This window comes from Aythya marila (genome assembly GCF_965140915.1).
Source record: "Aythya marila genome assembly, chromosome: 15".
Lineage (NCBI taxonomy): Eukaryota > Metazoa > Chordata > Aves > Anseriformes > Anatidae > Aythya > Aythya marila.
This window is the reverse complement of record NC_139056.1, coordinates 16,651,054-16,675,917: the sequence shown is the minus strand read 5'-3', so window position 1 is coordinate 16,675,917 and position 24,864 is coordinate 16,651,054. Positions and strand designations below refer to the sequence as shown.

At 40.2% G+C, this 24,864-nt stretch overlaps 2 protein-coding genes across 8 annotated transcripts in view; one reads left to right on the top strand and one right to left on the bottom strand.

Moving 5' to 3' along the window:
* The window catches only part of ARHGAP17 (Rho GTPase activating protein 17), a 41,631-nt gene extending 20,363 nt beyond the window's left edge, over positions 1–21,268 (top strand). The window contains exons 3-22 of one of the 7 annotated variants that reach the window (XM_082772480.1): positions 1,203–1,307; positions 2,118–2,194; positions 3,278–3,389; positions 3,573–3,649; positions 3,807–3,918; positions 4,887–4,955; positions 5,120–5,201; positions 7,273–7,400; positions 7,778–7,889; positions 8,436–8,517; positions 8,984–9,064; positions 9,865–9,978; positions 10,344–10,435; positions 10,582–10,738; positions 11,996–12,238; positions 14,264–14,427; positions 14,770–15,381; positions 16,360–16,383; positions 18,282–18,326; positions 20,345–20,465. In XM_082772480.1, the coding sequence (XP_082628606.1) occupies positions 1,203–1,307; positions 2,118–2,194; positions 3,278–3,389; positions 3,573–3,649; positions 3,807–3,918; positions 4,887–4,955; positions 5,120–5,201; positions 7,273–7,400; positions 7,778–7,889; positions 8,436–8,517; positions 8,984–9,064; positions 9,865–9,978; positions 10,344–10,435; positions 10,582–10,738; positions 11,996–12,238; positions 14,264–14,427; positions 14,770–15,381; positions 16,360–16,382 (2,442 nt within the window). In that variant the 3' untranslated portion in view covers position 16,383; positions 18,282–18,326; positions 20,345–20,465. The other 6 variants (XM_082772479.1, XM_082772482.1, XM_082772481.1 and 3 more) reach the window with 6 other exon arrangements.
* A 333-nt stretch (positions 21,269–21,601) lies between these two features.
* Positions 21,602–24,700, bottom strand: TEX47 (testis expressed 47; the record flags this gene model as incomplete). The annotated part of the gene is made up of 6 exons (XM_082772638.1): positions 21,602–22,039; positions 22,077–22,356; positions 22,805–22,869; positions 23,265–23,461; positions 24,216–24,288; positions 24,503–24,700. The coding sequence occupies 6 exons, from the start codon at positions 24,698–24,700 to the stop codon at positions 21,725–21,727; spliced, it is 1,128 nt and encodes a 375-aa protein (XP_082628764.1). The 3' UTR covers positions 21,602–21,724.
* Between the last annotated feature and the right edge of the window lie 164 nt (positions 24,701–24,864).

Here is a 24,864-nt window from a genome sequence, read left to right as displayed (position 1 = left end):
GTTATTGCCCATAAGTGTGAAATAAACGTGTTGGGAGGGGAAAATGTCATTCTTACCTGGATGTATATTGTTCTAAATGACAATTTACAGAATTCAGTGTTCATTAGAATGTAGCAGTTTGCTTCTTCTGGAAGAGTGAATATTTCTTGTTTAAAATCTAAGTACTGTGACCTTAAACATACTTAACGCAGTATAATAACTTAGCACTAAAATTAATGCTCTTGTCAGCAGTAATCTGTATTTATGCACTGATAGGACAGCTGGGGAGAATTATTGCCCTCCTGAAAATGTAACCTGTGTTTTTAGAGCTGTTATCAAAAGCTTGAGTCTGTTTAGATTTTTTTCTGCAGAAATTTACTTTTTAAATAACCATTCCTCCTCCTAATCCTGGGGAGTCATCAAAATGTTGATAAACCACATTCTTTTGGTGCTGTGCATCGAGAGCTCAGTGCTGTGAACAGTTCTGTCCCAGTGCTCATCGCTTGCTGTTGTTAGCTCTGTAGTGTTCTTTCATACATTGTTCTTTCAAGGGGTTTTATTTCATTGTATATCTTTGTCATATTCACATTCCATGTGTTAAGTCATGTTTCTGATATACCGTGGTATATTCTTGTCTGTGCATTGATGCTATTTTTTTTCCTTCCACGTACTTTTTTGAATCCATTAATCTGTGCCCAAAGATACTATTTTACTTAGCATTTAGGAACATTGCCCTAGCATTTAAAAGCCAGAGAAGGTTACCTTTTAGCAAGGTTGAAATGCCACAGGTTTGGTCCAATGTAAAGAAATGGTCAGATGCTCTACAATTCTAATTTACAAACTCACAATGAAAGACTGAGAGTTTTTCCAGTTTTCTTCCTAAATTATTGTCTTGGATATCTGCATGTGCAGTCTGCTCCAACCTGATTCTCTCTTGCTGAGACAAAAAGCAGGGAGAAATTTTTTCTCTCTTCTGCTTCGTAGTATCTTGGGTGTTACAAGTTCCAGCTGAATCTCCACTGAGAACAGAAGCAATTTAAGTCTCTTCCACATATTTTTGCTGTCAGTATGCTGCTAAGCATCTGAACTTCTTTTTAATCTGTAGACCCTGAGAAATAAGCACACCAAAACTGAATGTCATATAGGAGGAAGATTTTCTGCTGAGGCCAAGAAAATAACTTCTGTTTTTTGTTTTCCTCCTCTCTCCCGCTTCCGCCTACTAGATTGAGAGACGTCTTGACACTGTGAGATCTGTTTGCCATATCGCACAGAAGCGATTAATTGCATGTTTTCAGGGCCAGCATGGTACAGATTCTGATAAGCGACATGTAAGTACAACTGCTCTTTAGTTTGTCTTCTGCGTTTGGAGAAGGCCAGACCATATTCAGACCATGCTGATCAGTCACTATACCTTAAATTATCCAAGAGAAGAAAAACTGTGAAGTCATCTCCCATGTTGACATTATTTGTTAAAGCACTAGCTGCAGTTCACCATCCAGATATACAAACATGACCTAAGATACATGATAAGTATCTTAGTAATGTCAGGACATCGGCTTCTGCAGTGTGCTGAGTACTTACAGCTTTCATAAGAGCTAAGAAAAGATGATGCTCTGTTCTGATCTGCTCCTTTTGTTTAGAATTACCTTTGTGCACTGGTGTCTCAAATTAACTGTAAACTTTCTTCTGTGTACTCCTTGGCTTTACTAAAGAAAGTTACAGGAAGGTTTTCTTGGTGCATTAAAACCAGGAATTATTAATATTCAGCTTTATTCCTTTCATTGAAAAACAGTCCTTCTGAAAACAGGAGCACAGAGAAGGAACCTCTGCAAAGAGATGAACGAGCTAGTTGCTTGAATCTCAAAGCTTTTTACTGGTCTTACAGTAGTTGATGTAAATTTTGGGCCAGTCATTCCAACTAAGAGAAAATAGTGCTTTTCAAAGTATCTGAGAAACATGAGTATTGTGGGTTGAAAGTTTTTGTGACTTGGCATTTTGTTAAGGTCAAAGAATGAGGTGCATATGTGTATAATAGAGACCATATGGAATAAGAGAAAAACTTAGTGGGAATGTACTGGGAAAGCTGGAAAAGGTGATTAGCATAAAGTAAACGAATCACTGTTCCTTCTGTTCTGTAGAAAAAGCTTCCTCTAACAGCTCTTGCTCAAAATATGCAAGAAGGATCTGTCCAGCTAAGTGATGAAACTCTTCTGGGGTAAGTATCTGACTTGCTTTAGAAGATGTAGTCTGTTATTTATTGCTTTTAGAGCTCTAATTAGAGACTTTACGTACACAAAGGCTGTTTTCAACCTAATAAGACTAATACTTCTAGATTCCTTCTCTAATCCATGGGGAGAAAAAGTGAACAAGTATTTCTTCTTGAGTGTTTATGGAGGCAAGTGTTGGGCTTGCTCTGAATTACATTCCAAAGGATTCTGATTCTTTTCTATTGTAAAAGCTTTTGAAAATTTCCTTTCTCCATATGGACTGATAAAACTATCACCTCTGTTTAGAGTTTAAAATCTAATACTGTGTTCTGCAGGTTTGTGTTAATGGCTTCTACTTCAGATAATGCCAGTTTCCTTATCCTGGCAAGGTACAGATTCGCTATTTACGGGAAAGTGGCTGAAACAAAAGAACGTCAATAGAATGAATTGCCAAAGCAGCTCTGTTTCCTTGCAGTTGATGGGGATTCCAATAGAAACTGTATAGAATTACCCAAAAATGTGTGCATTTTTTTTGAACTGCTGCAAAATTTAAACATTTTAAAGAAAGCAGGTAAAGCCTTTAAAGAGAATGGGATTTTTTCCTTGGAACAAGCTTGAAATAAAGGTCAAATCCATGATCTTGGGACCTGTAATTGCTTCCTGTTGATTACGTAATGTTATAGTGTGTTAAGACTTTTTATATCAAAGTGGCTTAGGGGAAAATTAATTACTGCACTGAGCAATTTTTCTGCATCTGGTAAGATGGAAGGTTGGGCTACGAAATAAATATTAACTTCGCTGTATTTGGGGCCAGTATAATCATCTATGCGACTTAAAGCCCCCAAAGTTATTATAATGGCTAAGGAATTATAGACAGCAGAGGTTTAATAACACTTCTTGTCTATACTGAATTTGCCAATGACACCAAAGAGCAGCTTGGTTTTACGCTTTTAAGTAATGCCTTGCTTTGTTCAATGCAAATGTTTCCAAACAGGTAGCAGAAGACAAAGACCCACAGTTGTTTTGTTTTGAATCTTTCTTGATTAGTCAATTGTAACTCATATTGCAACAATTTTTTACAATTCTTAAAGGAAAATGCTAGATACATGTGGAGATGCAGAGAATAAACTGGCAATGGAGCTGTCTCAACATGAAGTTCAGATTGAAAGAGAAATTTTAGAACCACTGAGTGTGCTAACAGAGGTAAGTCACTCCATCCAAGTCTGGACACTTGTGTATAAACTGAGCAAAAATAGTTTATCTTGCTGCTAATAATAAAACTGTTTTAAGTAGTCATTTGTTAACAGTGGAAAGTGGACATGAAACCTACAAAGTTTAGTCTATTACACAATTTAAAAGTAAATGTACTTTGAATTCTGTTTTTAGATGGAGATCCCTAACATTCAAAAACAGAGGAAACAGCTTGCAAAGTTGGTGTTGGATTGGGATTCTGCAAGAGGAAGGTAAGAAGTTTGAACACCTTTCTTAATTCAGTTGGAAAACCTTTGAAATGATTTTTTTTTTTCCTGTCAAAAGAAAACAATTTTAGAAAGGACCTATGAATGCAGATTCCGTTTTAATACTAGGTTTCATCAAATGACTGAAGCCTTTCTTCCACAGATACAACCAAGCCCACAAGACTTCAGGAACAAATTTTCAAATGCATCCTTCGAAAATAGATTCTCTTAAAGAAGAGATGGATGAAGCTGGAAATAAAGTAGAACAATGCAAGGTAGGACAAGATGAGTCTCTATTCTGTACATAACTGATCAGTAACAATAGTGATCAGGGTATGGCAGCTTCTGTAAACCTTGTTTGTGGAACTAGCTGTCTGCTTTACAGTAGTCACAAGTTATATGGCTGTTAATAAATAGTTTGTCCTAAAGGTATAGTTAGTGCTCAGTGAGCGTTAAATTGCATTAATTTAAAAGGAACTTTATTTTTGAAGATGTATATCTTACATTACTTGCTGGTTTAGTCTGAGACATTTATAAGAAGGAACTGTGTCCAGGGTGTCCATGTGCTTCAGGCCACTGAGTAGCCAGGAAGTGTGAGCTACCTAGATGAAGCTGTGGTTGCTGACATAAAAGGAATATTGATGGACTGCTCTTGGCAGTTCACGTTTGCTTTCACTTCTCAGTTGTTGGATACTGCGTTATGAGGCAGCTGATCTGAGCCTCTAAAACCATGTAGTAGTGCTTGTCTTTGCATTCGAGAGTTGGTTGTAAATAACATATTGGCATAAATTCAGTTGCTGACTTCATGGGCCAATTTCTATGCTATGTAAAGTAGGCATTTTGAATGAGTTTTGCTTGAAAGAAAATCAACTGGGTGGCCTAAAAGCATTTGGCCAGCTATACAAAAATGAACTGCACTCTTGCACATACTTTCCTCACAAGTAGTACAATATAGATCCTATATAGTATTCACACATGCACCCAATTAGGTATTTTTAAACAGCATTTTCTGATTTTAACCCCATGGAAAAGGTTGCAGTTGCCACTTGTTCATCTTGTAAATTCATTTGGAGCTTACCAGTTAGTGTGTAGCATGGTGGGTGGCTTACTGGTTTTCTGTGCTGCCTGAATCAATAGTTCAAGCTTAGTGCAGGCAAAATAAATGTACATACTGTCTTTGTGTATGAGTTGAAATGTGTTTGTAAATTTCATTTCCTATTTTTCATTCTTTTCTTTTTCAAAGGATCAACTTGCAGCAGATATGTACAGCTTTGTGTCCAAAGAAGGGGAATATGCTAGATTCTTTGTTATGGTGAGTATTTTTTCAGTATGACTTTGATTGCAGCACTAAAGTGCATAGACACTCAGTTCTCAAATATAACATTTCTTGTGCTAAACCTTCTAGTCTTGTATTATGTGCTCATCAGAAGCTAATGCTCTTTTTGTTTTTTTTTAAAATGTGGCTTCTGTTCTCAGTTATTAGAAGCACAAGCAGATTACCATAGAAAAGCATTAACAGTCATAGAAAAAGTCCTACCTGAAATTCAAGCCCATCAAGGTAAAGTAACCTGTGCTCTGGCTGATGCTTCTCCTTGCCTGTGCCACCTCTGCACAATATTCTCCTCCTTTATCTGATTCTTTTGCATGCAGACTTCCTTAATAGGTCATTTTGATCTACTTAACAATTTTACATTCCCAAGCATAATTCCATCTTTACTGTGTTTTCTGGAGTTCTCCAGCCATATTTTAACACACTAATAAAATACTGTCGATCTGTCTGATACCCAAGAGGGTAAAGGAAGGATTTTTCTATTTGTTTGCACTTTTTCCTTGATATCATGTGACCTTTTGCTAATTCATACCTGGCTCTTCCAGACAATGAAAATTTTATTATGATCTAGGAACTTCAGGGTCCTTGTTTCTTGAATAGTTATCAGGCAATTATCAGAAAAAAATCCCTAGATTCTAAGGATTGGGACTGCTTTCTCTTTTTTTCCTCCTATTGTAATCTTTTTTCCCAATGTGCATACTGCACTACAGCTGGCTAATTGACTTTCGTTTTGTTGTGTTGAATATCCACAATTAAGAAGCTATTAAGGCAGCTTTATCTCTGCCCCATGCTACCAAGCTTTTCATTGTCAACAGAAGTTAAGGAGTATCAGTAATAGTTTTGTATGAAGATGCACTGTATACTGTTGAAATTGCTATCCTAAATTTTGGCTGTATTGTCTTCCAATCTGCTAATTGATTTGAACACGAAGTAGGCTGAACAAAGTGTGAGGGGGAAAAATATTCTGAGCCAAACAAAACTCAGGTATCTTCAGTTGTAGAACGCATGCAAATTGTAAAAAAAGATGAACCAGTAAACTAAAGATACCAATATGAGTATCGTGCTGAAAGATGACAGAGAATATATGTTCTCTGTAGATGTGGTGAAAGGCAAAGTAATGCAAATGAATTATGCTTGCACAGTGTTATGGCTGCCTTATGGCTGTATGGAAGGTTGTGTGTACAAGCTACAGATCCAACTGGTTTAATTTTCCTTTGTTGCTTAGCTGCTTTGTACAGTTTTTCATATGGTGAGTATTTCAGAACAGATTGGCCTTCCTTAGAAGATATGCTAGGAGGCCTGGTGTCTAAGATACAAATATAGGACATGAATTCAATTGTTTCTAGCTGTAGTGGAAATTACTTTAACTTTGAACAGTTACTAAACTTTAACTTGAAAAACTGGTGAAAATTATGTGGGCATCTCATGGTATGAATGAGAGGAATTAAAGCCATGTGAAAGGGATATAGTTGATGTGTTGTTTTTGTTTTTTCTTTAAAAAAAAAAAAAAAAAAAAGGTAATTCAAATTCTTTGTAGAAATTGTCTTTACTCTTTCAAAATCTTTCTTAACCTTTTTCCCCCCCCCGAAAGAAAGAATGCATCTTCACTAACAGTTAATAGTCTTTTGCTACTTTTTTCAACTAAAACAGCAGAAATAATGGGTGAAAAATAATGTGTAGAAAAAAAATTCACATTCAGTTTGTAGAAACTTGTAGCAGTTTTGACTTTCAAAGCTAAGGAACAATCAAGAGAAATTGAGTTGAAAATCAGTGCAGGCGTTAGTGTGATGTGCTGCTAATGTGGTCTTCTAATCATGACATTGGGATTATCAACACCCATTTTAAGTTGCTGATTTTTAAATCAGCAATAAACTTCATGTTAAGAGCTCAATTTATATCCACCTTAAATACAGCTAAAATTAAGATCAACCCAGGTCAAGCAATCTGGGCAAAAATTTTCTCAAAGATTCTTGTAAATCTAAGTCTTCTGGAGTCCTGACAAGTCAGAATTGGTGTAATTGTCAGCCATGTCACAGCACCTGTGTTGGGACATGAACTTACAGTTATACAAAGGACATGTATGTGGTGTGCTATCCACAAAGATGTGGAATATTATTGGGAATACCAGCAGGCTTATTTTTTCTTTACTCATGATACAAAGAACTTCGCCAATCAAAGGCTGTAAAATTACTACTGTGTTCTGAAAATTTCTTACCTGTACTAGAGGCTTTCTTTTCATGTCTGAGACATAATGTGATTGTTAGATATTTTGCTTAATGTTTTGATACTCTTCAATTAGACAAATGGACTGAAAAACCAGCTTTTGGAACTCCATTAGAAGAGCATCTCAAGCGCAGTGGTCGTGAAATTGCAGTCCCTATTGAAGCCTGTGTAATGATGCTTTTGGAGACTGGGATGAGAGAGGAGGTAGGTAATACCCTATGATGCTCTATGAAAGAAAGCGAGTCAAACTCATGGACTGCTGTCTGTACTTTTTAACAGGTTGCTTAAATAATTTCACTCACTAGTGTAGATGATAAACCTTTTACAACAGAAAAGCCTTCAGCGCTATTTGGAATGTATTTGAAATGAGTGTGAGTAGATTGAAAAATTACTAATGGGCCAAGAGGGACGAGACCAAAACATTATCAGATGGCAGTGACACATTGAGAGAGAGCTCAGTCGTATCAGTTTCAGGTGAAGATGCTGAACTTTAAACTGCTCTGAATGAGACTCTCATAAAACTTCACACTTGTTATAACATGTTTTTACCAGTCAATTACAGTTTGATTTTTATTATGCAGGGCTTATTCAGAATTGCTGCTGGAGCCTCCAAGTTAAAAAAGCTGAAAGCTGCCTTAGACTGTTCAACTTCACAGCTTGATGAATTTTACTCGGATCCCCATGCTGTTGCAGGTACTGTGAATGTACTGAATCAAAACCAGGTATAAATTGATACAACGCAAGTTTATTCCATTCTTTTAACTGTTGGCTTGCTACAGTGTTGCTCTCTGAGCAGAATAAACTATGAATGGAAGTACATTGAAAGTCCAATTAATTGCATAATTTAACTTGGATAAGTATAGGGCATGCATGCTGAAGACACTTGATGTATTTGCATGCCAGAGTGGTGTTTAAAATTCAGGTGGTCACAGTAATTCCATTATCATATTTCTAATGAGAAGAGTATTAGCATGATCAAGGGAGATTAGAGCCATGTGTAGCTTTAATAAGGGTGTTGTTCCAAAGAACTGTTTCATAGCATGTGTTTCTGTCAAATTAAGACAAAGGCCTCTTGTGTTAAGTGTTGAGCAGATACTGTGGAAGTGCTAGGTTGTCCTGATGTTTCATTAGGACTTGGATCCTGTTGCATGGGTAAAATCGCAGATCTAAGAATAGTATTTTAAATAAAGGCTGAGAACGCTGGCTATGACACTTGCCTGTTCCTGGTCCACATTGCAGGTGCCTTGAAATCCTATTTACGAGAGTTGCCAGAACCTTTAATGACCTACAGTCTTTATGAAGAATGGACACAAGCTGCAAAGTAAGTATACTAAAAATAGTTATATAGAAAAATATTTCACACTTATCTGAAAATTCTATCAAATTTGATGCTTCGTATAACTTCAAAAGAAAAGTCCAAGCTCGCACTACTTTCTTTCCCATTTCTTTTTTAACAGGTAAATATTTTGTCTATCAAATTGTCTTAAATTTTGTGTTGTAGCTTAATATTGTACAAAAATGTGGTAAAGGTAGGTATTTTATAATTAAACATAAGGGCTACTCCAGAATATTAGCTGCACAGTGTTGATGCTTAAGCAGGTTTGGTTTTGTTGCAGGTAGAGGTAATTCACAGATTTGAAAAGGAGGTTATTGAATTACTGAATACAAAACAGTGCATTTATTCAGCATATATGGAAAGTTACACAATCATCTTTTCTTATTCTCTGCAGAAATAACAATTTTCTGATCTGGAATTAAGATGTAATGGATTTTTTTTTTCCTTCCAGTATTCAGGACCAGGATAAAAAGCTACAAGAATTATGGAAAATTTGTAACAGATTACCCAAGCATTATCATGCTAATTTCAGGTACATATACACATCTGTTGACTTGCTGCACAGCAGCTTTGATGGTAGAGTATGTTTCAAAGTTGATTAGCTGAAACTCTAATCCTTTTATTATCTTCTTGGCCGTTCAGTTTGTAAAAGGACATCCTATTTTATCAAGTAGTTGGTGTACGTTGGCAGTGATAGACTTTCAGTCAAGGTAGTTCACTATTGGCTGCAGCAAAACAAAGATGCACAGAGCTCTGCCATTTAAAGGGTCATGCTGTTGGTAATAATACCCGACTTTTTAACAGTTGTGCTCTTTGTTGTATTTTCCAGTCTTAGAAATATTGCCTGGATGTATTTTACATCTGTTATTTTGTAGTATTTTACTTTTTGGTTTTGCCTTTTGGGAATGAATTGGAGCAAAACCAACTCTTGTGATTCCTAAAAGTGCAATTTCCACACTACATAATGTGAAAATAGCTGCTGAGTAGGTGTTCTCTATTTTTTTTTTTTCTGGATGTCTAATAGTGCTGTTTTATTAAGGTGGGAGTTGCTTTCTTTTCAACCCATTCAACATCTGTGACGAATGGGCAGAAAAGTAGTAGCTAGTCATTACCTAAGGAGGTTGTTAGTTTTGTTGTCTGTATTGTGGGGAGTTGTCTTTAGGAGTTAATTGAATTTTGACTTAGTTGCTTTCAGCAAGGAACACTCTTAGCTTGAAACATCCTTTCAGAACTATTATTTGCCATAAAAGCTAGTTATGTCAAAATGTCAGTGATGTACTAGCTTATACTGTGCTGTATGGAAAAACTTTGTTGTTTCTTTTCTTTTTGTAGGTATTTAATCAAATTTTTGGCAAAGCTTGCACAGAACAGTGATGTTAACAAAATGACACCCAGTAATGTCGCAATAGTTTTGGGCCCCAACTTGTTATGGGCAAAGAATGAAGGGTAAGTTGTTTAGGAAAGCTACAAAACAGAGCTTCCATGAAGATACAGATTTTTTCAACAGATAGTTTTAAATCAAATAGATAATGCACAGCAACAGAGTATTTGCCTAAAAAATACTTTAGATGTTTTCTTGACCTGTGCTTCCAGATCTTTTCAGGAATTTGTATTTTTTGTATCTTTTTAGGAATGTTTTAAACACTATAAATGTTATTGAATAGGCTAGGTTTTACTAAAGTGTGAAGTGGTAGGTACTTAAGATTCTTGATTCATCATGCTTAGCATAACATGCCATTTAGGCAAGATTTCTTGTGTTTTCTGACTTCGATAGAGCTCTGTATTTAGTGTTCTACAAATTTCTTCCACAGATCCCTTGCTGAAATGGCAGCAGCAACTTCAGTCCATGTGGTAGCAATTATTGAGCCAATTATTCAGCATGCAGACTGGTTCTTCCCTGGAGGTAAATTCTTGCTCTAGTCAAAGGAATTCTGTATTTGTGATATCCCTGTGCAGGTGAACCTCCAACAGCTTTTTTTTTTTTTTTCTCCAATGAGACACCATCTTGTATATGTATGTCATACAATGCATTTTGTTTCTTTTTACCAGATCAAGATTTCAATGTGTCTGGGGCATTTGTTGCAGTTCCTCCTGTTAATTCAAATCACTTGTCGCACACTGGGAATGAATATGATTCTGGGACACTGGAACGGAAGAGGCCTGTTAGTATGGCTGTAATGGAAGGGGATTTATTGAAGAAGGAAAGGTATGTTTCATTCTCAGGTTAGGTTTCAAAGTCCTGAGAACTGGACTACTTAGGAGGCTGTAGTTAGACGTGCTTTTAGTGGTCTCAGGAGGAGAATTTAATAGAAATACTATAGGTAACAATAGCGATTTATTTCCCCCCATGTTGTTGCAGCCTGAGGAAGGTTCAAAGGTAATGTACTGGTATTTCCTTCCAGTTATACTATGTGCATGACTTCATTTAAAAAAAAAAAAAAAAGAAAAAAGGAAGATATTTACTGGTTCAAATTAACAACTTCCTGTTACAGATTTGGGGGGTCTAAAATCCAGTGAAACGCTATATACGGTAACATCTATCAGTATCTAACTTCTGATATTCCATGGCTTCTTTTCAAAGCCCATAAGCTGAGGTGGTGTTACCTGGTGCCTTCATGATAAGACTTCTGATTTGAAGATGGTACAGTATGCCACAGCAAATAGTAGAATGCTAAAAAATAAAAACAAAACATGCTTTTTTCTCATATAACATGTAGTATAACACTCATTTATTATTACTCATACCATGAATATGAAAGTGATGTGCTGTTTCGTTTTTAGCTGTTTATGCAAATGTTGAATTGTTACCGAAATGTTTGTGGCTAGCCACATGCGAATTTATCAGCACTGACAGAAGGAGCAGAAGAAAGTCAAGTCAGGATTCAGTCTTGAATGCAACTGGAATAAAATTTGGTTCTAGAATTAATATCCTATACACGTTCTAAAATCCATTAGAATTTTAGTCTGTTTATCTATAGTTAATTAGGGGTTCTTTTTTCTCTTCGAACGATGCAAATCATGGAAGCATATATCCTAGGGTGTTTTTTTTTATCTATCTTGAAATCTATACTGCAGCTTAGAGGTTTCAACACATCAATTTTGTTTCTATTATGCACTATATTGAGAGGAAATACTCTGGTGTGAAAGGAAATGTATGTATTTACATGTAAAATTGCCAAGTGTTTTGACCTCATTGTCGTCAATGTCTGTCTTCAAATGTAATAGAATAGCTTGTTCCAGTTTTGTTTAGTTTACCCCTCTGTGCAGATGAGCCAAGTAGTGTTGCATGTCTTAACATTAATGGTGTTATATGCAGAAAACTGAAGCTTTCCTTGTTGCTGCTTTGCATGCTAAGCAGCAGGGGTGGCACTTGTCTTTGTGGGTTGTAACATCCAGTTGTCCTGCTGCTTTAGTTACCTGGTGTTGGCTGGTGTGGTGTGTTTACTCTCTCTTCTTTCTGTAGCTTTGGTGTCAAGGTTATGGACTTCCAAGCAAATCCTCGGAGATGTGGCACTATAAATAGAAAGCACACATCCCCAGCTTTCCAGCCACCACTTCCACCCACAGAGGCTGGCGTGCTGGCTCAGTCTGGAGCGGAGCAGCACCCACAAGCTGCTGTGGCTGAAACAAGCCCAGTAGGTGCTGGTTTTGCTCTCTCTGCTGGCACAGCAGAACAGTTACAAAGTCAAGGAAATGAGGATGTCAGGTAAGAAGTATTGCTTCAGCGGCTTGGCAGGCTGCTTCAGCAGCAAACTGAGTACGTCAGCTGTATCTGCTTCACCAGGCACCTCTTCTAATTAGAAGGCATGTGGTCATGTGCAAAGCCTTCTCAGATGTGGGCAGAAGTGCTACAAAAGAGCTCTCTTGCTATCTATATTTATGACCTTAATTTGAATGTCTGTTCTAGAATCGATCTTACAAAAAAATTCCTGGGGGAAAAGATCTTGAAAAATGCTAAAATAGACTGTACTTTTTCTCCCCACATTGGCCTTTCCAAGTTGTACTCTAGAAGTATTCATATAGTATGACTGTCAGTTTGCTGCTGAAAGAACAAAACCTGCCAGTGGCAATACTAGAAACCAGGTGGTCTTGTTTGTTGCTTCTTGTACATGTTATCTGGATTTGTCTTTTTTGTCTGTAGCAAGTCTTAGTGGTGACCAGACTTGCTTGCTAGAAAACTGAAAGTCAGTTTATCATATTTCTCTACTGGTTTCTTTAGGAAAAGCATGTATAAGAGTTTTGCTATTTATTTACTATTGAAACTCTGTGCAGTCATGTTCTCAGTATTAGGATACACGAACTCCAAGACAAATTGCAGTAGCCTTGACTCTTATTTTCATGTATGGTGAAAGCAGCATTTTGCTTTCAATATGCCTGAGATCTGAGAGATGTAGCAAACCACGTAAAAATGCCTGTAATGCTCTCCAAATGTCAATCTCTTGCACAGCATCTTACATTAAGCCACCACTGTCGAGTTTTATGCAGCACTGATTCTTTTGCATATAGCTTTTGGTTCCAGGTGACACTTTTATGAAAACATCTCATTCAGATATCCCCTGTAGACTAATATTTCCTCCACAGATGCAGCTTGTGGTTGAGGCAGCTAAAACGAAACCTTGAGCATAGTGTCTAAAAGCTACATTTTAAATCTGCATAAAGTCTGCTTGCAAATACTTGCAATTTAATAACAGAATCTGGAGAAGTCAGGGTTGTAATGTGTCAATAAAAGTGATTGAAAAGGGTTTGACCTTTTGAGATGAATGAGATGCTGCAAGAGATGCTAAAAGCAGAAATAAGTAAAGACAAAGTGCGTAGGAAGAGGAGGAGGTGCTGCCAAGCATCACCTTGTCTGGTTCATACCCAGGTGTTTCATTTCCCCCCAGTTCTATTGTCTTCATAACCAGAAGTCAGGAAGAAAAAACTGAATTGTCCTTGTATGAATCTCAAGTTTTTACTGGGATTGTTCCCTCAGATGAGTTCTGGTCTCCCTTGACCAGGGGCAGTGAGGTAAAAGCTTAATTCCAGATAGGGTGGAGAGAAGTGCAGCCAGTGAGCAAGGAAGCACGGCTCCCTCCACACCCCCAGCTTTTTCAGCCCCTGAGGCCTCCTGAGGGCTTTTGAAGGCTCCACAGACTTCAGTGAGGACCACATCTGCCTTGTCTGTGTGCTGTATGTAGCAGGTTGGCGTGTCTTTTGTTTTTCTGGGAGAGCTTCACAGAGTGCCTAGTCCTTGGTAACTACATCTACCAGATAACTGCCAGTGAATTGGATGTGATGCTGTGGCAATATTCTGAGAAGGGCAACAGTTGCAGGGATGATGGTTGTATTTGGTTGAGGAAATGGGAGAAGTAATTTTGTATGAACTTGTTTGTTGGGACTCCTATTAAAAGACCTACAAAATGCACTGAGGGTGCTCTAGCATGGAGACTGCACTCTAAATCCTAGTATTGTAATTCAAACAGGTATTGCAGCACTGTAGAGCTACTTGGATTCCTGACTGAGTTTGGTAATGGATCTTTTGTACAGGTTTGCGTGAAGCTTACTCATGACTTGTTTGAAGAGTTCTAGCAGTGTTTAGTTTGTCAGTCAATACCAGCCAGTGCAGAAACTTTTCTGAGGTGTTTGAGGGTCGCAACTGGAGCACAGTTGATAATGTAAACTGTAATTTGTGTGGTTGATCTGAGCAAGGCATTTTGCAATCATCTTCTAATTTAGGATTTTTAATTTTCAGTACCTCAAAATCTAAGGACAACGCGTCTTCAGCTACTCCTCCACCTGTGAGAAATGGTGGGCATGCGAACATTGCCCAAAACCAGTCAGCAAGTAGCACTAATCAGCTTTCTGTTAATCAGCCACAGAATGCAGCAGGTCCCAGTCCCCATTCAATGAGGAGAGGTGTGTTTTTTCATTTGTTTTTCAAAGCACTAAGTTCCAATTGTTTACATACTGCAAAAATGCTTTCTGAAATAGAAAGCCTAAGGCCTAGCTAAATGAATCTTTGGAATGCTGGTAGTAATACTACCATTGCTGTTTAATGAAGTCACTCAAAGGCTGTTGGTTTAAACCAGTGTATGTGTTTCTGTAGCTTCCTATTGATAACCACTTTTATTTGGTAATACAGTACTCGATTTTGATAAAGTATTTAAGGGTTGTTTAGAGCTACTAACTCTTTTTTTTTTTTTCAGGAGTTTGGTTTTACAACATTCAACCATGAAATCTCACCTTTTATCTTCACAGCTGTTAAAAAGCCTGCACCAGCACCTCCCAAGCCAGCCAACCCACCACCAGGGCAGCCAGCAAGCCAGAGCTCTGCCTCAGCTGCTCAGCCACCTTCTATCTCACCAAAACCACCTGCCAGAAGTTCTTCTCCTCCTGCCCAGCATGCAAACCAAGGAGCAGCCCAGGCCTCCAGCTCCCAGGTTTCTGCACCTCGGCGATACTCCAGCAGCCTTTCCCCAATACAAGCTCCCAGCCATCCACCACCACAACCCCCAACACAGGCTACTCCTCCACTGCAGCCCAAATCTAACAGTCAAGCATCTCCTCCTGCTGCTGCCAGCAGTGAGCACGGACCAGAGCAGCCCTGTTACACTCCTCCGCAGACTCCAACACCACCCGATACACCCCCTCTAGGAAAACATAGCACTAGTTCCCCATCGTCACAGTCATCTACTCAAGAAACCTCTCAGTCTCACTCTCCACCTCACAGCGGCACACTGCCAAGGCCGCGGCCAGTGCCTAAACCCAGAAACAGACCTAGTGTTCCCCCTCCGCCTCATCCTCCTTCTCAGCTGGCTGGAGATGGTATTATTGCAAATCCCACCCAAACAGCTTCCAAAATAGTGACAGGTGAGTGGATTCCTTTATATTCGGTATCCCCTCAGGGACCAGGAATGAAGACAATGTCTGTAGCTGTAATTTTTTTCTGAAAAGTTGAAAGGACAAGTACCAGTTAGAATACAAAACTGCTAATTTTCAGTTAAAATGCTCACATTCCGCATGCACAAAGCAGGTTTGGGGATATCTTCCCCAAGTAGCGAATGTCTTCATTCTTGAGGCAGAAGGGCTTGGGAGGAAGTGTGCAGTAGCTTGCTTTTTTCTTCCTGCTTGGGAAGCTAGACAATACTATAGCAACCAGCTCTGCAGGGCTTTCTCTGGCCTTGGCACTGTGTCAGTCTCAGGTTTGTGCATTTGTTGTTGAAAAGACAAATGCTTGGAGGAGAGACAAGATGCAGCCAAGGATAGTATTTTTCAGGATACACGGGAGATAATAAATTAGCAATGTAGTCACTGATACATGTCCTAATAGGAAAGGCACTAACCCAGAGAATTTTCTACCCTGCGAGAATGAAGCCTTCTGATGTCCTTTTAAGTCAGACATCCAGAAGCTGAAGAATCAAGTGCATTTAACTGTGTGTCTTAGACCAATTTCTAGACAGATCTTCTTGGTTTAAATGCAGACTTTTCTGGTTTGAGACATTCATGAATTAGAGACCGATTTTCTGTCTTCTCACAGGAACTTCTTGAAGGTTGTGATTATTACCTTGATAGGGGTAATGTTAATTTGAGTCTTGGGAAAAAAAAAAAACAAACCTGCTAGAGACAGTAAAAGCTAGCAAATCTTGAAATGTTCTCCTGTAATGTTTATTTTAGGAAGTTCTGAAGGAAAAGATAATGTAAAATACTAACGCTTTTAATTCTACTTATATTCAATAATGGTTAAAATTTTCTAATGACACTGCAGCTTCTGTACAGTAAGACTAATGTTTTGGAATGCAAAGTATAAATTCTGTTGCCTAATAGCTTTACCCCATGATGCCTTCACAGGTGGGGATGGTTACTGCGAATAAGGTTTGTACTTACTAGAAACATGCAATATAAGCTAAAATGCTCCTGCACAGCAATGTTTTTTTGTAGCTTTATTTTGTATATGCGCTTTGGAATATGTGCTCTCTGTCAACTCTGTATGTTATTTCATTACTACATATCATTCTGGTTGTAAGAGATATTAGGCCCTATGCTTAATTTTAATAGTCCCGTGAACATTAATTTATACTTCAGAACAAATCATAAAAGTAACTATTTTGAATAACACTTCACACAGTTACCAGGTGTGAAGCAGTGACCCATTTAAATTGAGGTTTCTTCTCATCAGTGCAGGCAAATATTGCAGCTCATGTTTTTTCCTTCGGTATTTTGTGGTTGCATTTTAATGTAGCTTTCACTTTAGGTTTTCAGTTATTTTTAACCACTTGGAATTTATTTGGCAAAATACACATTCCTGTGACTAAACCCCTTTGCAGATGCAGCAGCATCTGCACTCTGGCATGTTTGCATTTGCATTCTGTCAGCTCCAGTCTCACTAATAGTACTAGTCTGTTCAATCGCAGCTGCCAAACAGCACGTTAATAATCTTATTGTTCATGGATAATGGTTTGGAAATGCTACCTTTTTAAGATATCAACTGCATGGCAGGCTGGAAAAGTTAAAGCTACATCCCTAAATAATCTGAAAGTTTGACTGCTTACAAGAAAGACTTAAATTAGCATTCTATTAATATTAGAATTCAGAAATAAGACTAAGTTTGGGATCTTTACAGTGCTTGCAAATAAGTTGAGAATGGGAACTGTGCTGATGAGTCAAACTTCAAGCAAAGACTTAATTTCAAAGTCACATTTCATACGTTGACTATGCTTATTTTCATTTTGGAGTTTTTCTGGTTCTGAGGGAAACTGTTCTAATGATAGCAGACAAACAAGATTTGTTTTACCCTAATGTAACTGGAGAAATACTTACATTCTAAACGATATACAGCTGGTCTGCAGGAGGCTGCTTAATTAGTGGAGGAGTTTAAGTTACACAAACAAAGCATCTGCCACATGAGAGCAATTGTGAATTGAGAAGAGGATTGTAAATTGTTGTAAAAACTTGTAAATTACAAGTTTTGATGCTGAATTTCAGGGACAGCCCATTTTCAGTCATTACAGGCATGAGATACACAGCTGTCTTGTACTTTGAATAAATTAAAAAATAATACTGAAATTAAGAACTGATTGTTAACCTGAAAATGTTGAAATTGAAAAGACTTAATATCATTCCTCCCTAGCACAAACCTTAGCAAATTGGCCATGTAAGTTGTATATGGTAAACAATAGTATGAAACCTACCATGCAGGAGAGTTAGTGAAGGAAAGCTGATGAAGAGTAATTCTTTAGCAAAGCTGGTAAAAGAACTTTAAAAATTTAGTGTGTCTTGGAAAACAAACGAAAACCTTCCACAAAAAAAAAAAAAAAAAAGGAGCAATAGCCAAGTTTACGTACAGCAGTACACTCAGTGCAGGGTCATCCAACTTTTCCAGATCAATCTGTTTTTAAAAAAGAATTAATAGTTGCTATGAATTAACATCACTGCATATTATATAAGAGTATCTGCTCTAACATTTACACACGTAAGCGTTTATTTTTAAACAGTCTGATACCATAAACTGTCTTATCTAATTCACAGTGTGAAATAGCTATTTCTAATTTTAACCTTAAACGGTGAAGCAAGGGAAAACAGGAATGACAGAAGCCAAAAATAAGTTGTAAGCAAACTTCCTAATATCAGAACTGGAATTCTGAACCATTTTCAGGGTAATGAATTCCTTTGTCCATATCCTGGACAGTAATGTCTCAGATTCTATTTATGGTATTGAAGTTATGAGCCCTTGGAAAGAATATTCTAATCAAAAATTTTATTAAATAATCTAGATGTTTGACCTGCATTCAGTATGAACTGTATTGGAAAGTTCAATGGTAAGGAAAAGGCATATGATTGGCCAAAAATGTTGCTGATTCATAATCATGCGTGTGCTAATGCCCACTACTAACCCGTCACAAATAACACTGCTTGCTTGTATTATCATTAGCGTGGCATGCAAAAAGCATGGCTGTTTTATGCTTGCTTTTACATTAACGTACTAAAAGTACTGGAGAGAAGAATGTGTAAAATTCATGTTTTGACTGGGTAGTTTCACGTTATACTTCTTCCACTTACAGAAAATCACCTAGAAATCCGTGTTTTTTGTACAGCGGTTCATTTTATATTCAGTGTTAGCTGTGCTGTGTTTATCACATATCCCTTTCCTGTGTCATGTCACACTTTCAGATACCTCCTCTTCTGATTCATCCTTGAGTATGCAGTAGTGGCAGGGAGAACTTCTGTGTCTGCTTCCAAAGTTGAAGTACATCTTTTGAACCGTATTTTAAATGAAAATGCAGCAGTACTGTAGGTAATGACAGAGATTAGGGTGCAGGATCTCTGCTCTTCGGGTTCTGTGTGCACCTCTTCTAGGGCCCAGCTCGTTGTGGAATATTTTGAGTAAGAGACTGTAAGAATTTGGGAAATTGCATAACAGCACCTTATTCTTCTATTTAATGGTGCTTCTAATAACAATAGTATAAGTGCCTAAAAAAATCTAAAATTAAAAACAAATCAACTAGCTTTGAAAGTACTTACCTTTTTATCTGCTGTAGAAACAAGCATCATGGTTGGGATAAAGGGGAGCTGCTGATGTTAGGAAGTTTGGTTTCATGGATCAGGGTCTTAGTTTAAATATTGTAAATGTGAGGCTGAGTGAAAAGGTTTGGTTTTAAAGTAGTCACAGTAATTATTTTCTTCACTGCTATCAAAGGTCTACTGAAGATGTGTCTTCCTGTAGGTGCAACACAGCCTTGTTCACAGTCCTGCAAGCAGGGCACTGGTCTTCAGAATGAGAATGGGGCTGGGGAGCGAGAGGAGCCTTTTTTAAAGGGTCACCCTAGTGGATGGCATTTCACAATTCATGACAGTACCGGTGCTTTGTTCTGTGCCTTCTGGATTATTTTATTTACCACTTAAATTTTAATACAGGACTTGGGAGAAAATGTATGGCTCACACCTCACAGAAAGCATTAATCCTAGAATAATGTTTTTGTGAATGTTCTAGCAGTGCACATTTGACTGTCCTGTGCAAGTCAAGTCAGTTGGTCAGGAAACAATCTGATACAGTTCCAGCTATTATATTAGCTGTGCCACTACAGAAGTACTGCAAATTACAGGAGTGCCAGCCAGCCTTATGCAGTGGGCCTGAGAAAGAAGTAGGGGAGGCTGCACTCAAGACTTCAGTTCTCGATACGCTTTGGCCTCTTCCGTGTCACTTAGCTCAAAAGTTTTCAACTTGAACATTTACAACGTAACTTCTGTGTTAAAGTTAAGACTCCAATGCTTAAGATACAATTCCAGTCTTTACAAGATTCCTGGTGATGTCACCTTAGTTTAAAAGCAAGATGTTTATTTGGATTTATTGATCTAAACAACTTGAACTGTTTAAATCAAAATTTTTGGCCTCCTTTTGGCACTGTACATGTACTCACCACTTCTACAAGTCTTAGGTGCTGTTTACTTGGATGATGGCCTGGGTGCCAAATTTTATGTTAAGTGGCAATCCTGTTTTGATATTACTGTCTGTAGTATAATATAACTGCTGTGGGGATTTGAGGAATGTGATATTAAATCATACTCGATTCCTTCCATTCTTCAGAAATAAGTGCTTTTCTTAATGTACCTAAAATGAAGGCATGCAGGAGAAGCAACCCAAAGATAACATTTTTAGTTTGGCTTAGCCTTTTTCTGTTGTTGTGTGCACATGCACACATGTTCCAGCCCTCTGTTAGCAGAGCCTCTGTTGATCTTTCCTTTCCCTTTTCTTTCTAAGGAAATGCACCAGAAATACACTGTTGAATGCGATGTCACTGTCCAGACTGCTAAATTTGCTGTTTCATTTTTTGTGCAGACTCTAATTCCAGTATTCAAGAACCACTTCAAAACGCTTCTTCAGAGCTTCTTACAGAGACAGCGAGCAAAGAACTGCACAACCATCTCGTGCTAGATGTTGACGATACGGAAAGCACTGCTCTATAGAGGAAACTCTTAAACTTTTTGTACTTTCCTGTCCTGGTGGGAAAACTAACAGACTTTAACAGTGAAAAAGCTTCTTCTGACAAAACGGCAAACCTGTGTAGAGTTCTGGCTTGTGAGTCACTGCAAAAGTGATTGAGCCATTCAGAGGAAGTTGAATGATCTGTGTCTCAACAATGGTTTTCAGAATCGTGGATAGAAGAAATTAATTAATGCAGAAACTTGCATAGGAAGCATAATTGCTGCTAATACAGCTGGTATTAGCAAATATTCCGAACGATTAAGAAGCAAAACAGTAGTTATTTAAAGCGCATGTATTATGGAAATAATCTTTTTAATGTCATGGTTAGACTTTTACTTCTAGTTCTTAAGACATTACAAGGAGATGCCTTGCAAGAGACATTCCCTCACTGATTTGCTGCAGATTCTTTTTAAAAACATGAACCAAAAAATGCCGGAGTGCTGGTGGTGACTGCTGGTTATCAGTTGCCTCATCAAAACTGTGGATGTATTCTAGTGCCTTGAAGGACTGTCATACTGTAGAAGGAAACTTACTGTATCTTTAATCATTTCATTGCTACTCCAAGATCAATACCTAGTACTTATTTCATAGTTATTTGTATTAACCAAGCCTGCTTTTGTTTATGTGAAACTTGCAAGAGTTTTGAGGTAAAACTGTGGAAGTGTTTTTTTTTTTTTGCTTTCATTGAAAACGGTTGAATTCTGAAAGAACTTTGAACATCGGGTTTGATGCATCGGTTGGTGAACATTTATAAAAATTAAAGACCCTCTTTTGTCAGCCTGAGGCCTGTTTATTAGCGTGCACATGGAGCGCCCGTGGTTCGCGCTCCCTCGGAAGCAAAGCTCTGCCCTGGAGGCCGTGTGCTCCTCCTCAGGGCTCCGCAGCTAGCGGGGCGCTGCCTGCTCCGCGTGCTCCTCATTCACGGGCTGCAGAAGACACAGCCTGGGACTGAACGTGCCTCTTCCTTAACACCTGGATCCCTCGGAACCGCCGGGAGAAGTGCTGGGCACAGCCCGGATCATGCAGAGAAGTGGGAGGGAATGGGCCAAACGGCTTCTGGGGAGGGGAGGTGGGGCAGAGAAGGAAATCAGTCCCTGAGGGTAACGCTCTCGTTACTAATGAAGGTAACTGCGCTCCCCAGGGGATGCACGGCCCTTGCTGACAAGCCCCACGCGTTTTGGCTGTGCTCTCCTTGACACCACACCAGAAAGCCTGGCTGCCCCCACCCTCTGCTCAGGAGCACCTTGAGAGGGAAGGTGTCTGCTGGGAGCGGGTCACGGCTCCAGCCCTGCAATGAGCTCTTCTATCTCTAAGTTCAGTGTCATGAGCCAGAACTGTAGCCATGTGACTAAATGGGATGCTCATCCCTAAAACCGTGCGCAGTGTACCTGAATCCAGGGCAAGTTGTAACGGATTTAAATACATTCTCAGGAAGTCCCCTGGGCTTGTACATTCTTTGGCTCTGCACAAACGGCTAATTGTCTCTGCTGGGATCTGCAGGTTGGGTACAAGAGTGTACGGACTGTCGGTCTCGTCCTCACTGTCGTCCTTGGGAACAAGCATCGTGTGTCAGGGCCAGTGGCACAGGGGATGGCAGGTTGCTGCCATTGCTGTGGGGGGGCAACCAGGGACGTTTCTTACAGCTTGAGTACCTTGAGCTTACCTCAGCAGGCTTTGGTGTGCAGGCTGCCACTCGGAACAGGAGATTAAGACACTCTGTGACTGTCCCTTCTGCAGGCTGTGACTCTGTTGTGTCTTCTAGATGTGTCACAGGCGATGTCACCACTGTCACATACCAGTCTGGGAACTGTCTGGTGGGGATGTTATGTGCTACCACTGCAACTTTAATGTCCTGAAGTAAAGCACTGAGTGGAAAGAGTGAAATCCATCCTTAGAGCAGCGAGGATTTTTTATCAGAACATATTGAAGCTTCATAAGCCACATGACAACATGGCATCCGCAGGCCTAATAGTACCCTAGAGCACTGCACACCTGGGGCGTGCAGCACCCCTCCCACCCCAGGCCCTCCACCTTGCAGATCCTCCAGCAGAAGCTGTTTCCAGTTGCACCCTAACAACTGGGCAAGGGTCTCAAGCAGACTGGTTGGATGGGAGGGTAAAAAATGAGCAGAAGAGCAGTAGGGATTTAGTAAACAAATGCAGGAGTGGGATGGTGGTTCTGTACTCCACAGGTACACAAATGGTTACTACAAAGGGGATGTAACCTGAGCTAATGTTCAGTTTTACCTTAAAGGGAGCATTCTACCATTTCTGTTACAATTTTCTTTTGGAGAAGCTGATGGAAACCACTTACCTGGGACCTTGATCTTGGAGAGAAGCTAGATCTCGGATGAGGAGATGTATTGTGCTGCTGCAAGACTGCAGAGGAATCGGTAGAGTTTTTATGGAATTGCATATTACAAAATAATTTGTGAATACAGAAATAACTTACCAGCTTCCCCTCCTGTAAATGAGCTTTCTCTTTTAGTCCCAGGCATTGAAAGCAATGCACATTCTTATTACATTTGATGGAACATGTCATCCTTTCTGTCAAATTACCGTTCTGGGGCAGTTATCAGAAGTATGAGCTGGAGCAAGTTCCAGAGGTAAGCTTTGGAAACCACCACACCATTATTCAGGTCTTAGTTCTTACTTTAGGCCAGTGTATGGAGGAAGAGGTGGTTGTGCATCTGTAGTTGCTGGATTTTGGAAGCCACATTTGTACAAAGATGAACTGAGGCTGTTGGGTCCCACCAGGAATTTCTTTAACTTACCTCCACTACATGAAGAACATAGCTTGAACAGACAAGCAGCAGACCTGAGACTGGTTCTCTTGAGTTGTATTGTGAGGCGTATTCAAACAATCCTCTGTAATAACCTTGTTTCAAAAGAAAAACTGGCAGTTTGTCAAACTGCTTACAGTGATAGTTCCAGCAGCATGTGCTATTTGTTCCATTCTGTGCACTCTCTGCTGCCACAGACAGCAGATTTACAAATTACACTTTTAGTATTCAGAAGAAATGTTAAAGTATCATTAACATGGGATTCCCTTCTTCACGTATGCAGTGACACAATCCGTGTTAACTCCTAAAACCATCCCAGATCCTGCACCGCTTAGTGCAGCTGAAGCCTACAATTTCCATCAGCATTTGTTTACTCGACAGATGAAGTTACATCTTGGCTGCTGTAAGTGCACCACGTGAAGGCCTCAAATGTGGAGCACTTCAGTAGTTTTGTAGGCAGAGTTGGATCGGATTCTTGCCTGTGTTTGGCATTGGCACAGACTCATACAACTTTAAGTACCTGTCTTAATGTATCTCACTCACCAGAAAAAAAAAAAATCTACTTTAAGATGGCTGAGAAAGTCATGCGTAAAAGTTATTTGTAAAAAACGTATCATACTGTAAAAATAAAGTCTCACTCTCCCTCGGGGTTTCTAATAGTCCTGTCTTATTTCCTGAGGAAGGATTCCTAAGCGGTAATTCTCTTTATATGCTCTAATAAAAATGGTGTTTTCTCGTTTCATGCGCTATGACAAGGCCGTCCACATCCCTGCTCCGTGCTGCCCACTGTGTCACTCTGAGGACACGGTATTTGCTCCAACTCGGCAGCAGTTCTGCTGCACCGTACGGCGGCACCGTGCCCTGGGGCACGTCCCGAGCGATGAGAAATAAACGAGAGTGGGGAAGGGGCACTCGCTGCGTGCCCAGGCCCCCATCACGCACCTGCCACCTCCTGCTCCGCCGCCGCCTCGCCCAGCCGGGCCGTCACCAGCAGCCGGTGCAGGGGGACCCGGGCCTGCGCCGAGACGGGCGTGGTCAGGGCGTGGTCGGGGAGGGGCCAGGGTGGGGCAGGAGGGGGCGTGGCTGGGGCTGAGCAGGGCGGGGTCAGGGTGGGGTCAGGGCGTGCCCGGGGTGGGGCGGGATGGGCGCGGGGGACTGGGCGTGGCGGGATGGGGCGTGGTCATAGCAGGGTGTGGTCCCTCTCGCCCCGCCCCCGGCCCCGCCCCCACCTGCTGCTGGCCGTGCCGCTGCAGCTGCCGCAGCCCCAGGAGGTTCTGGCGCTCCGGGGCCGGGGGCTCCGCCGCGTCCCACTGGGCCGCCCCCAGGGCCGCGCCGCGGGGCAAGGGCCGGGGCCCCTCAGCGGCCGGCGGGGCCGGTTCTGGACCCGTGCTGGGGCCGGTCCCGGCCGGGAGCAGCTCGCTCTCCATAACGCCGGTCTCAGCAGCCGGGGGCCCGGCCGGCGCAGCTCACGAGCAGTAGGTGGAGGCCGAGGCCGAGGCACGGCACCGCCCGGCCGCGTTTCCCCCTCCGGGTTGAGGCCGCTCCCGGGGCCGCGTTCGTTCTCCCGGCCCCGCGGTTGAACGCCGCCCGC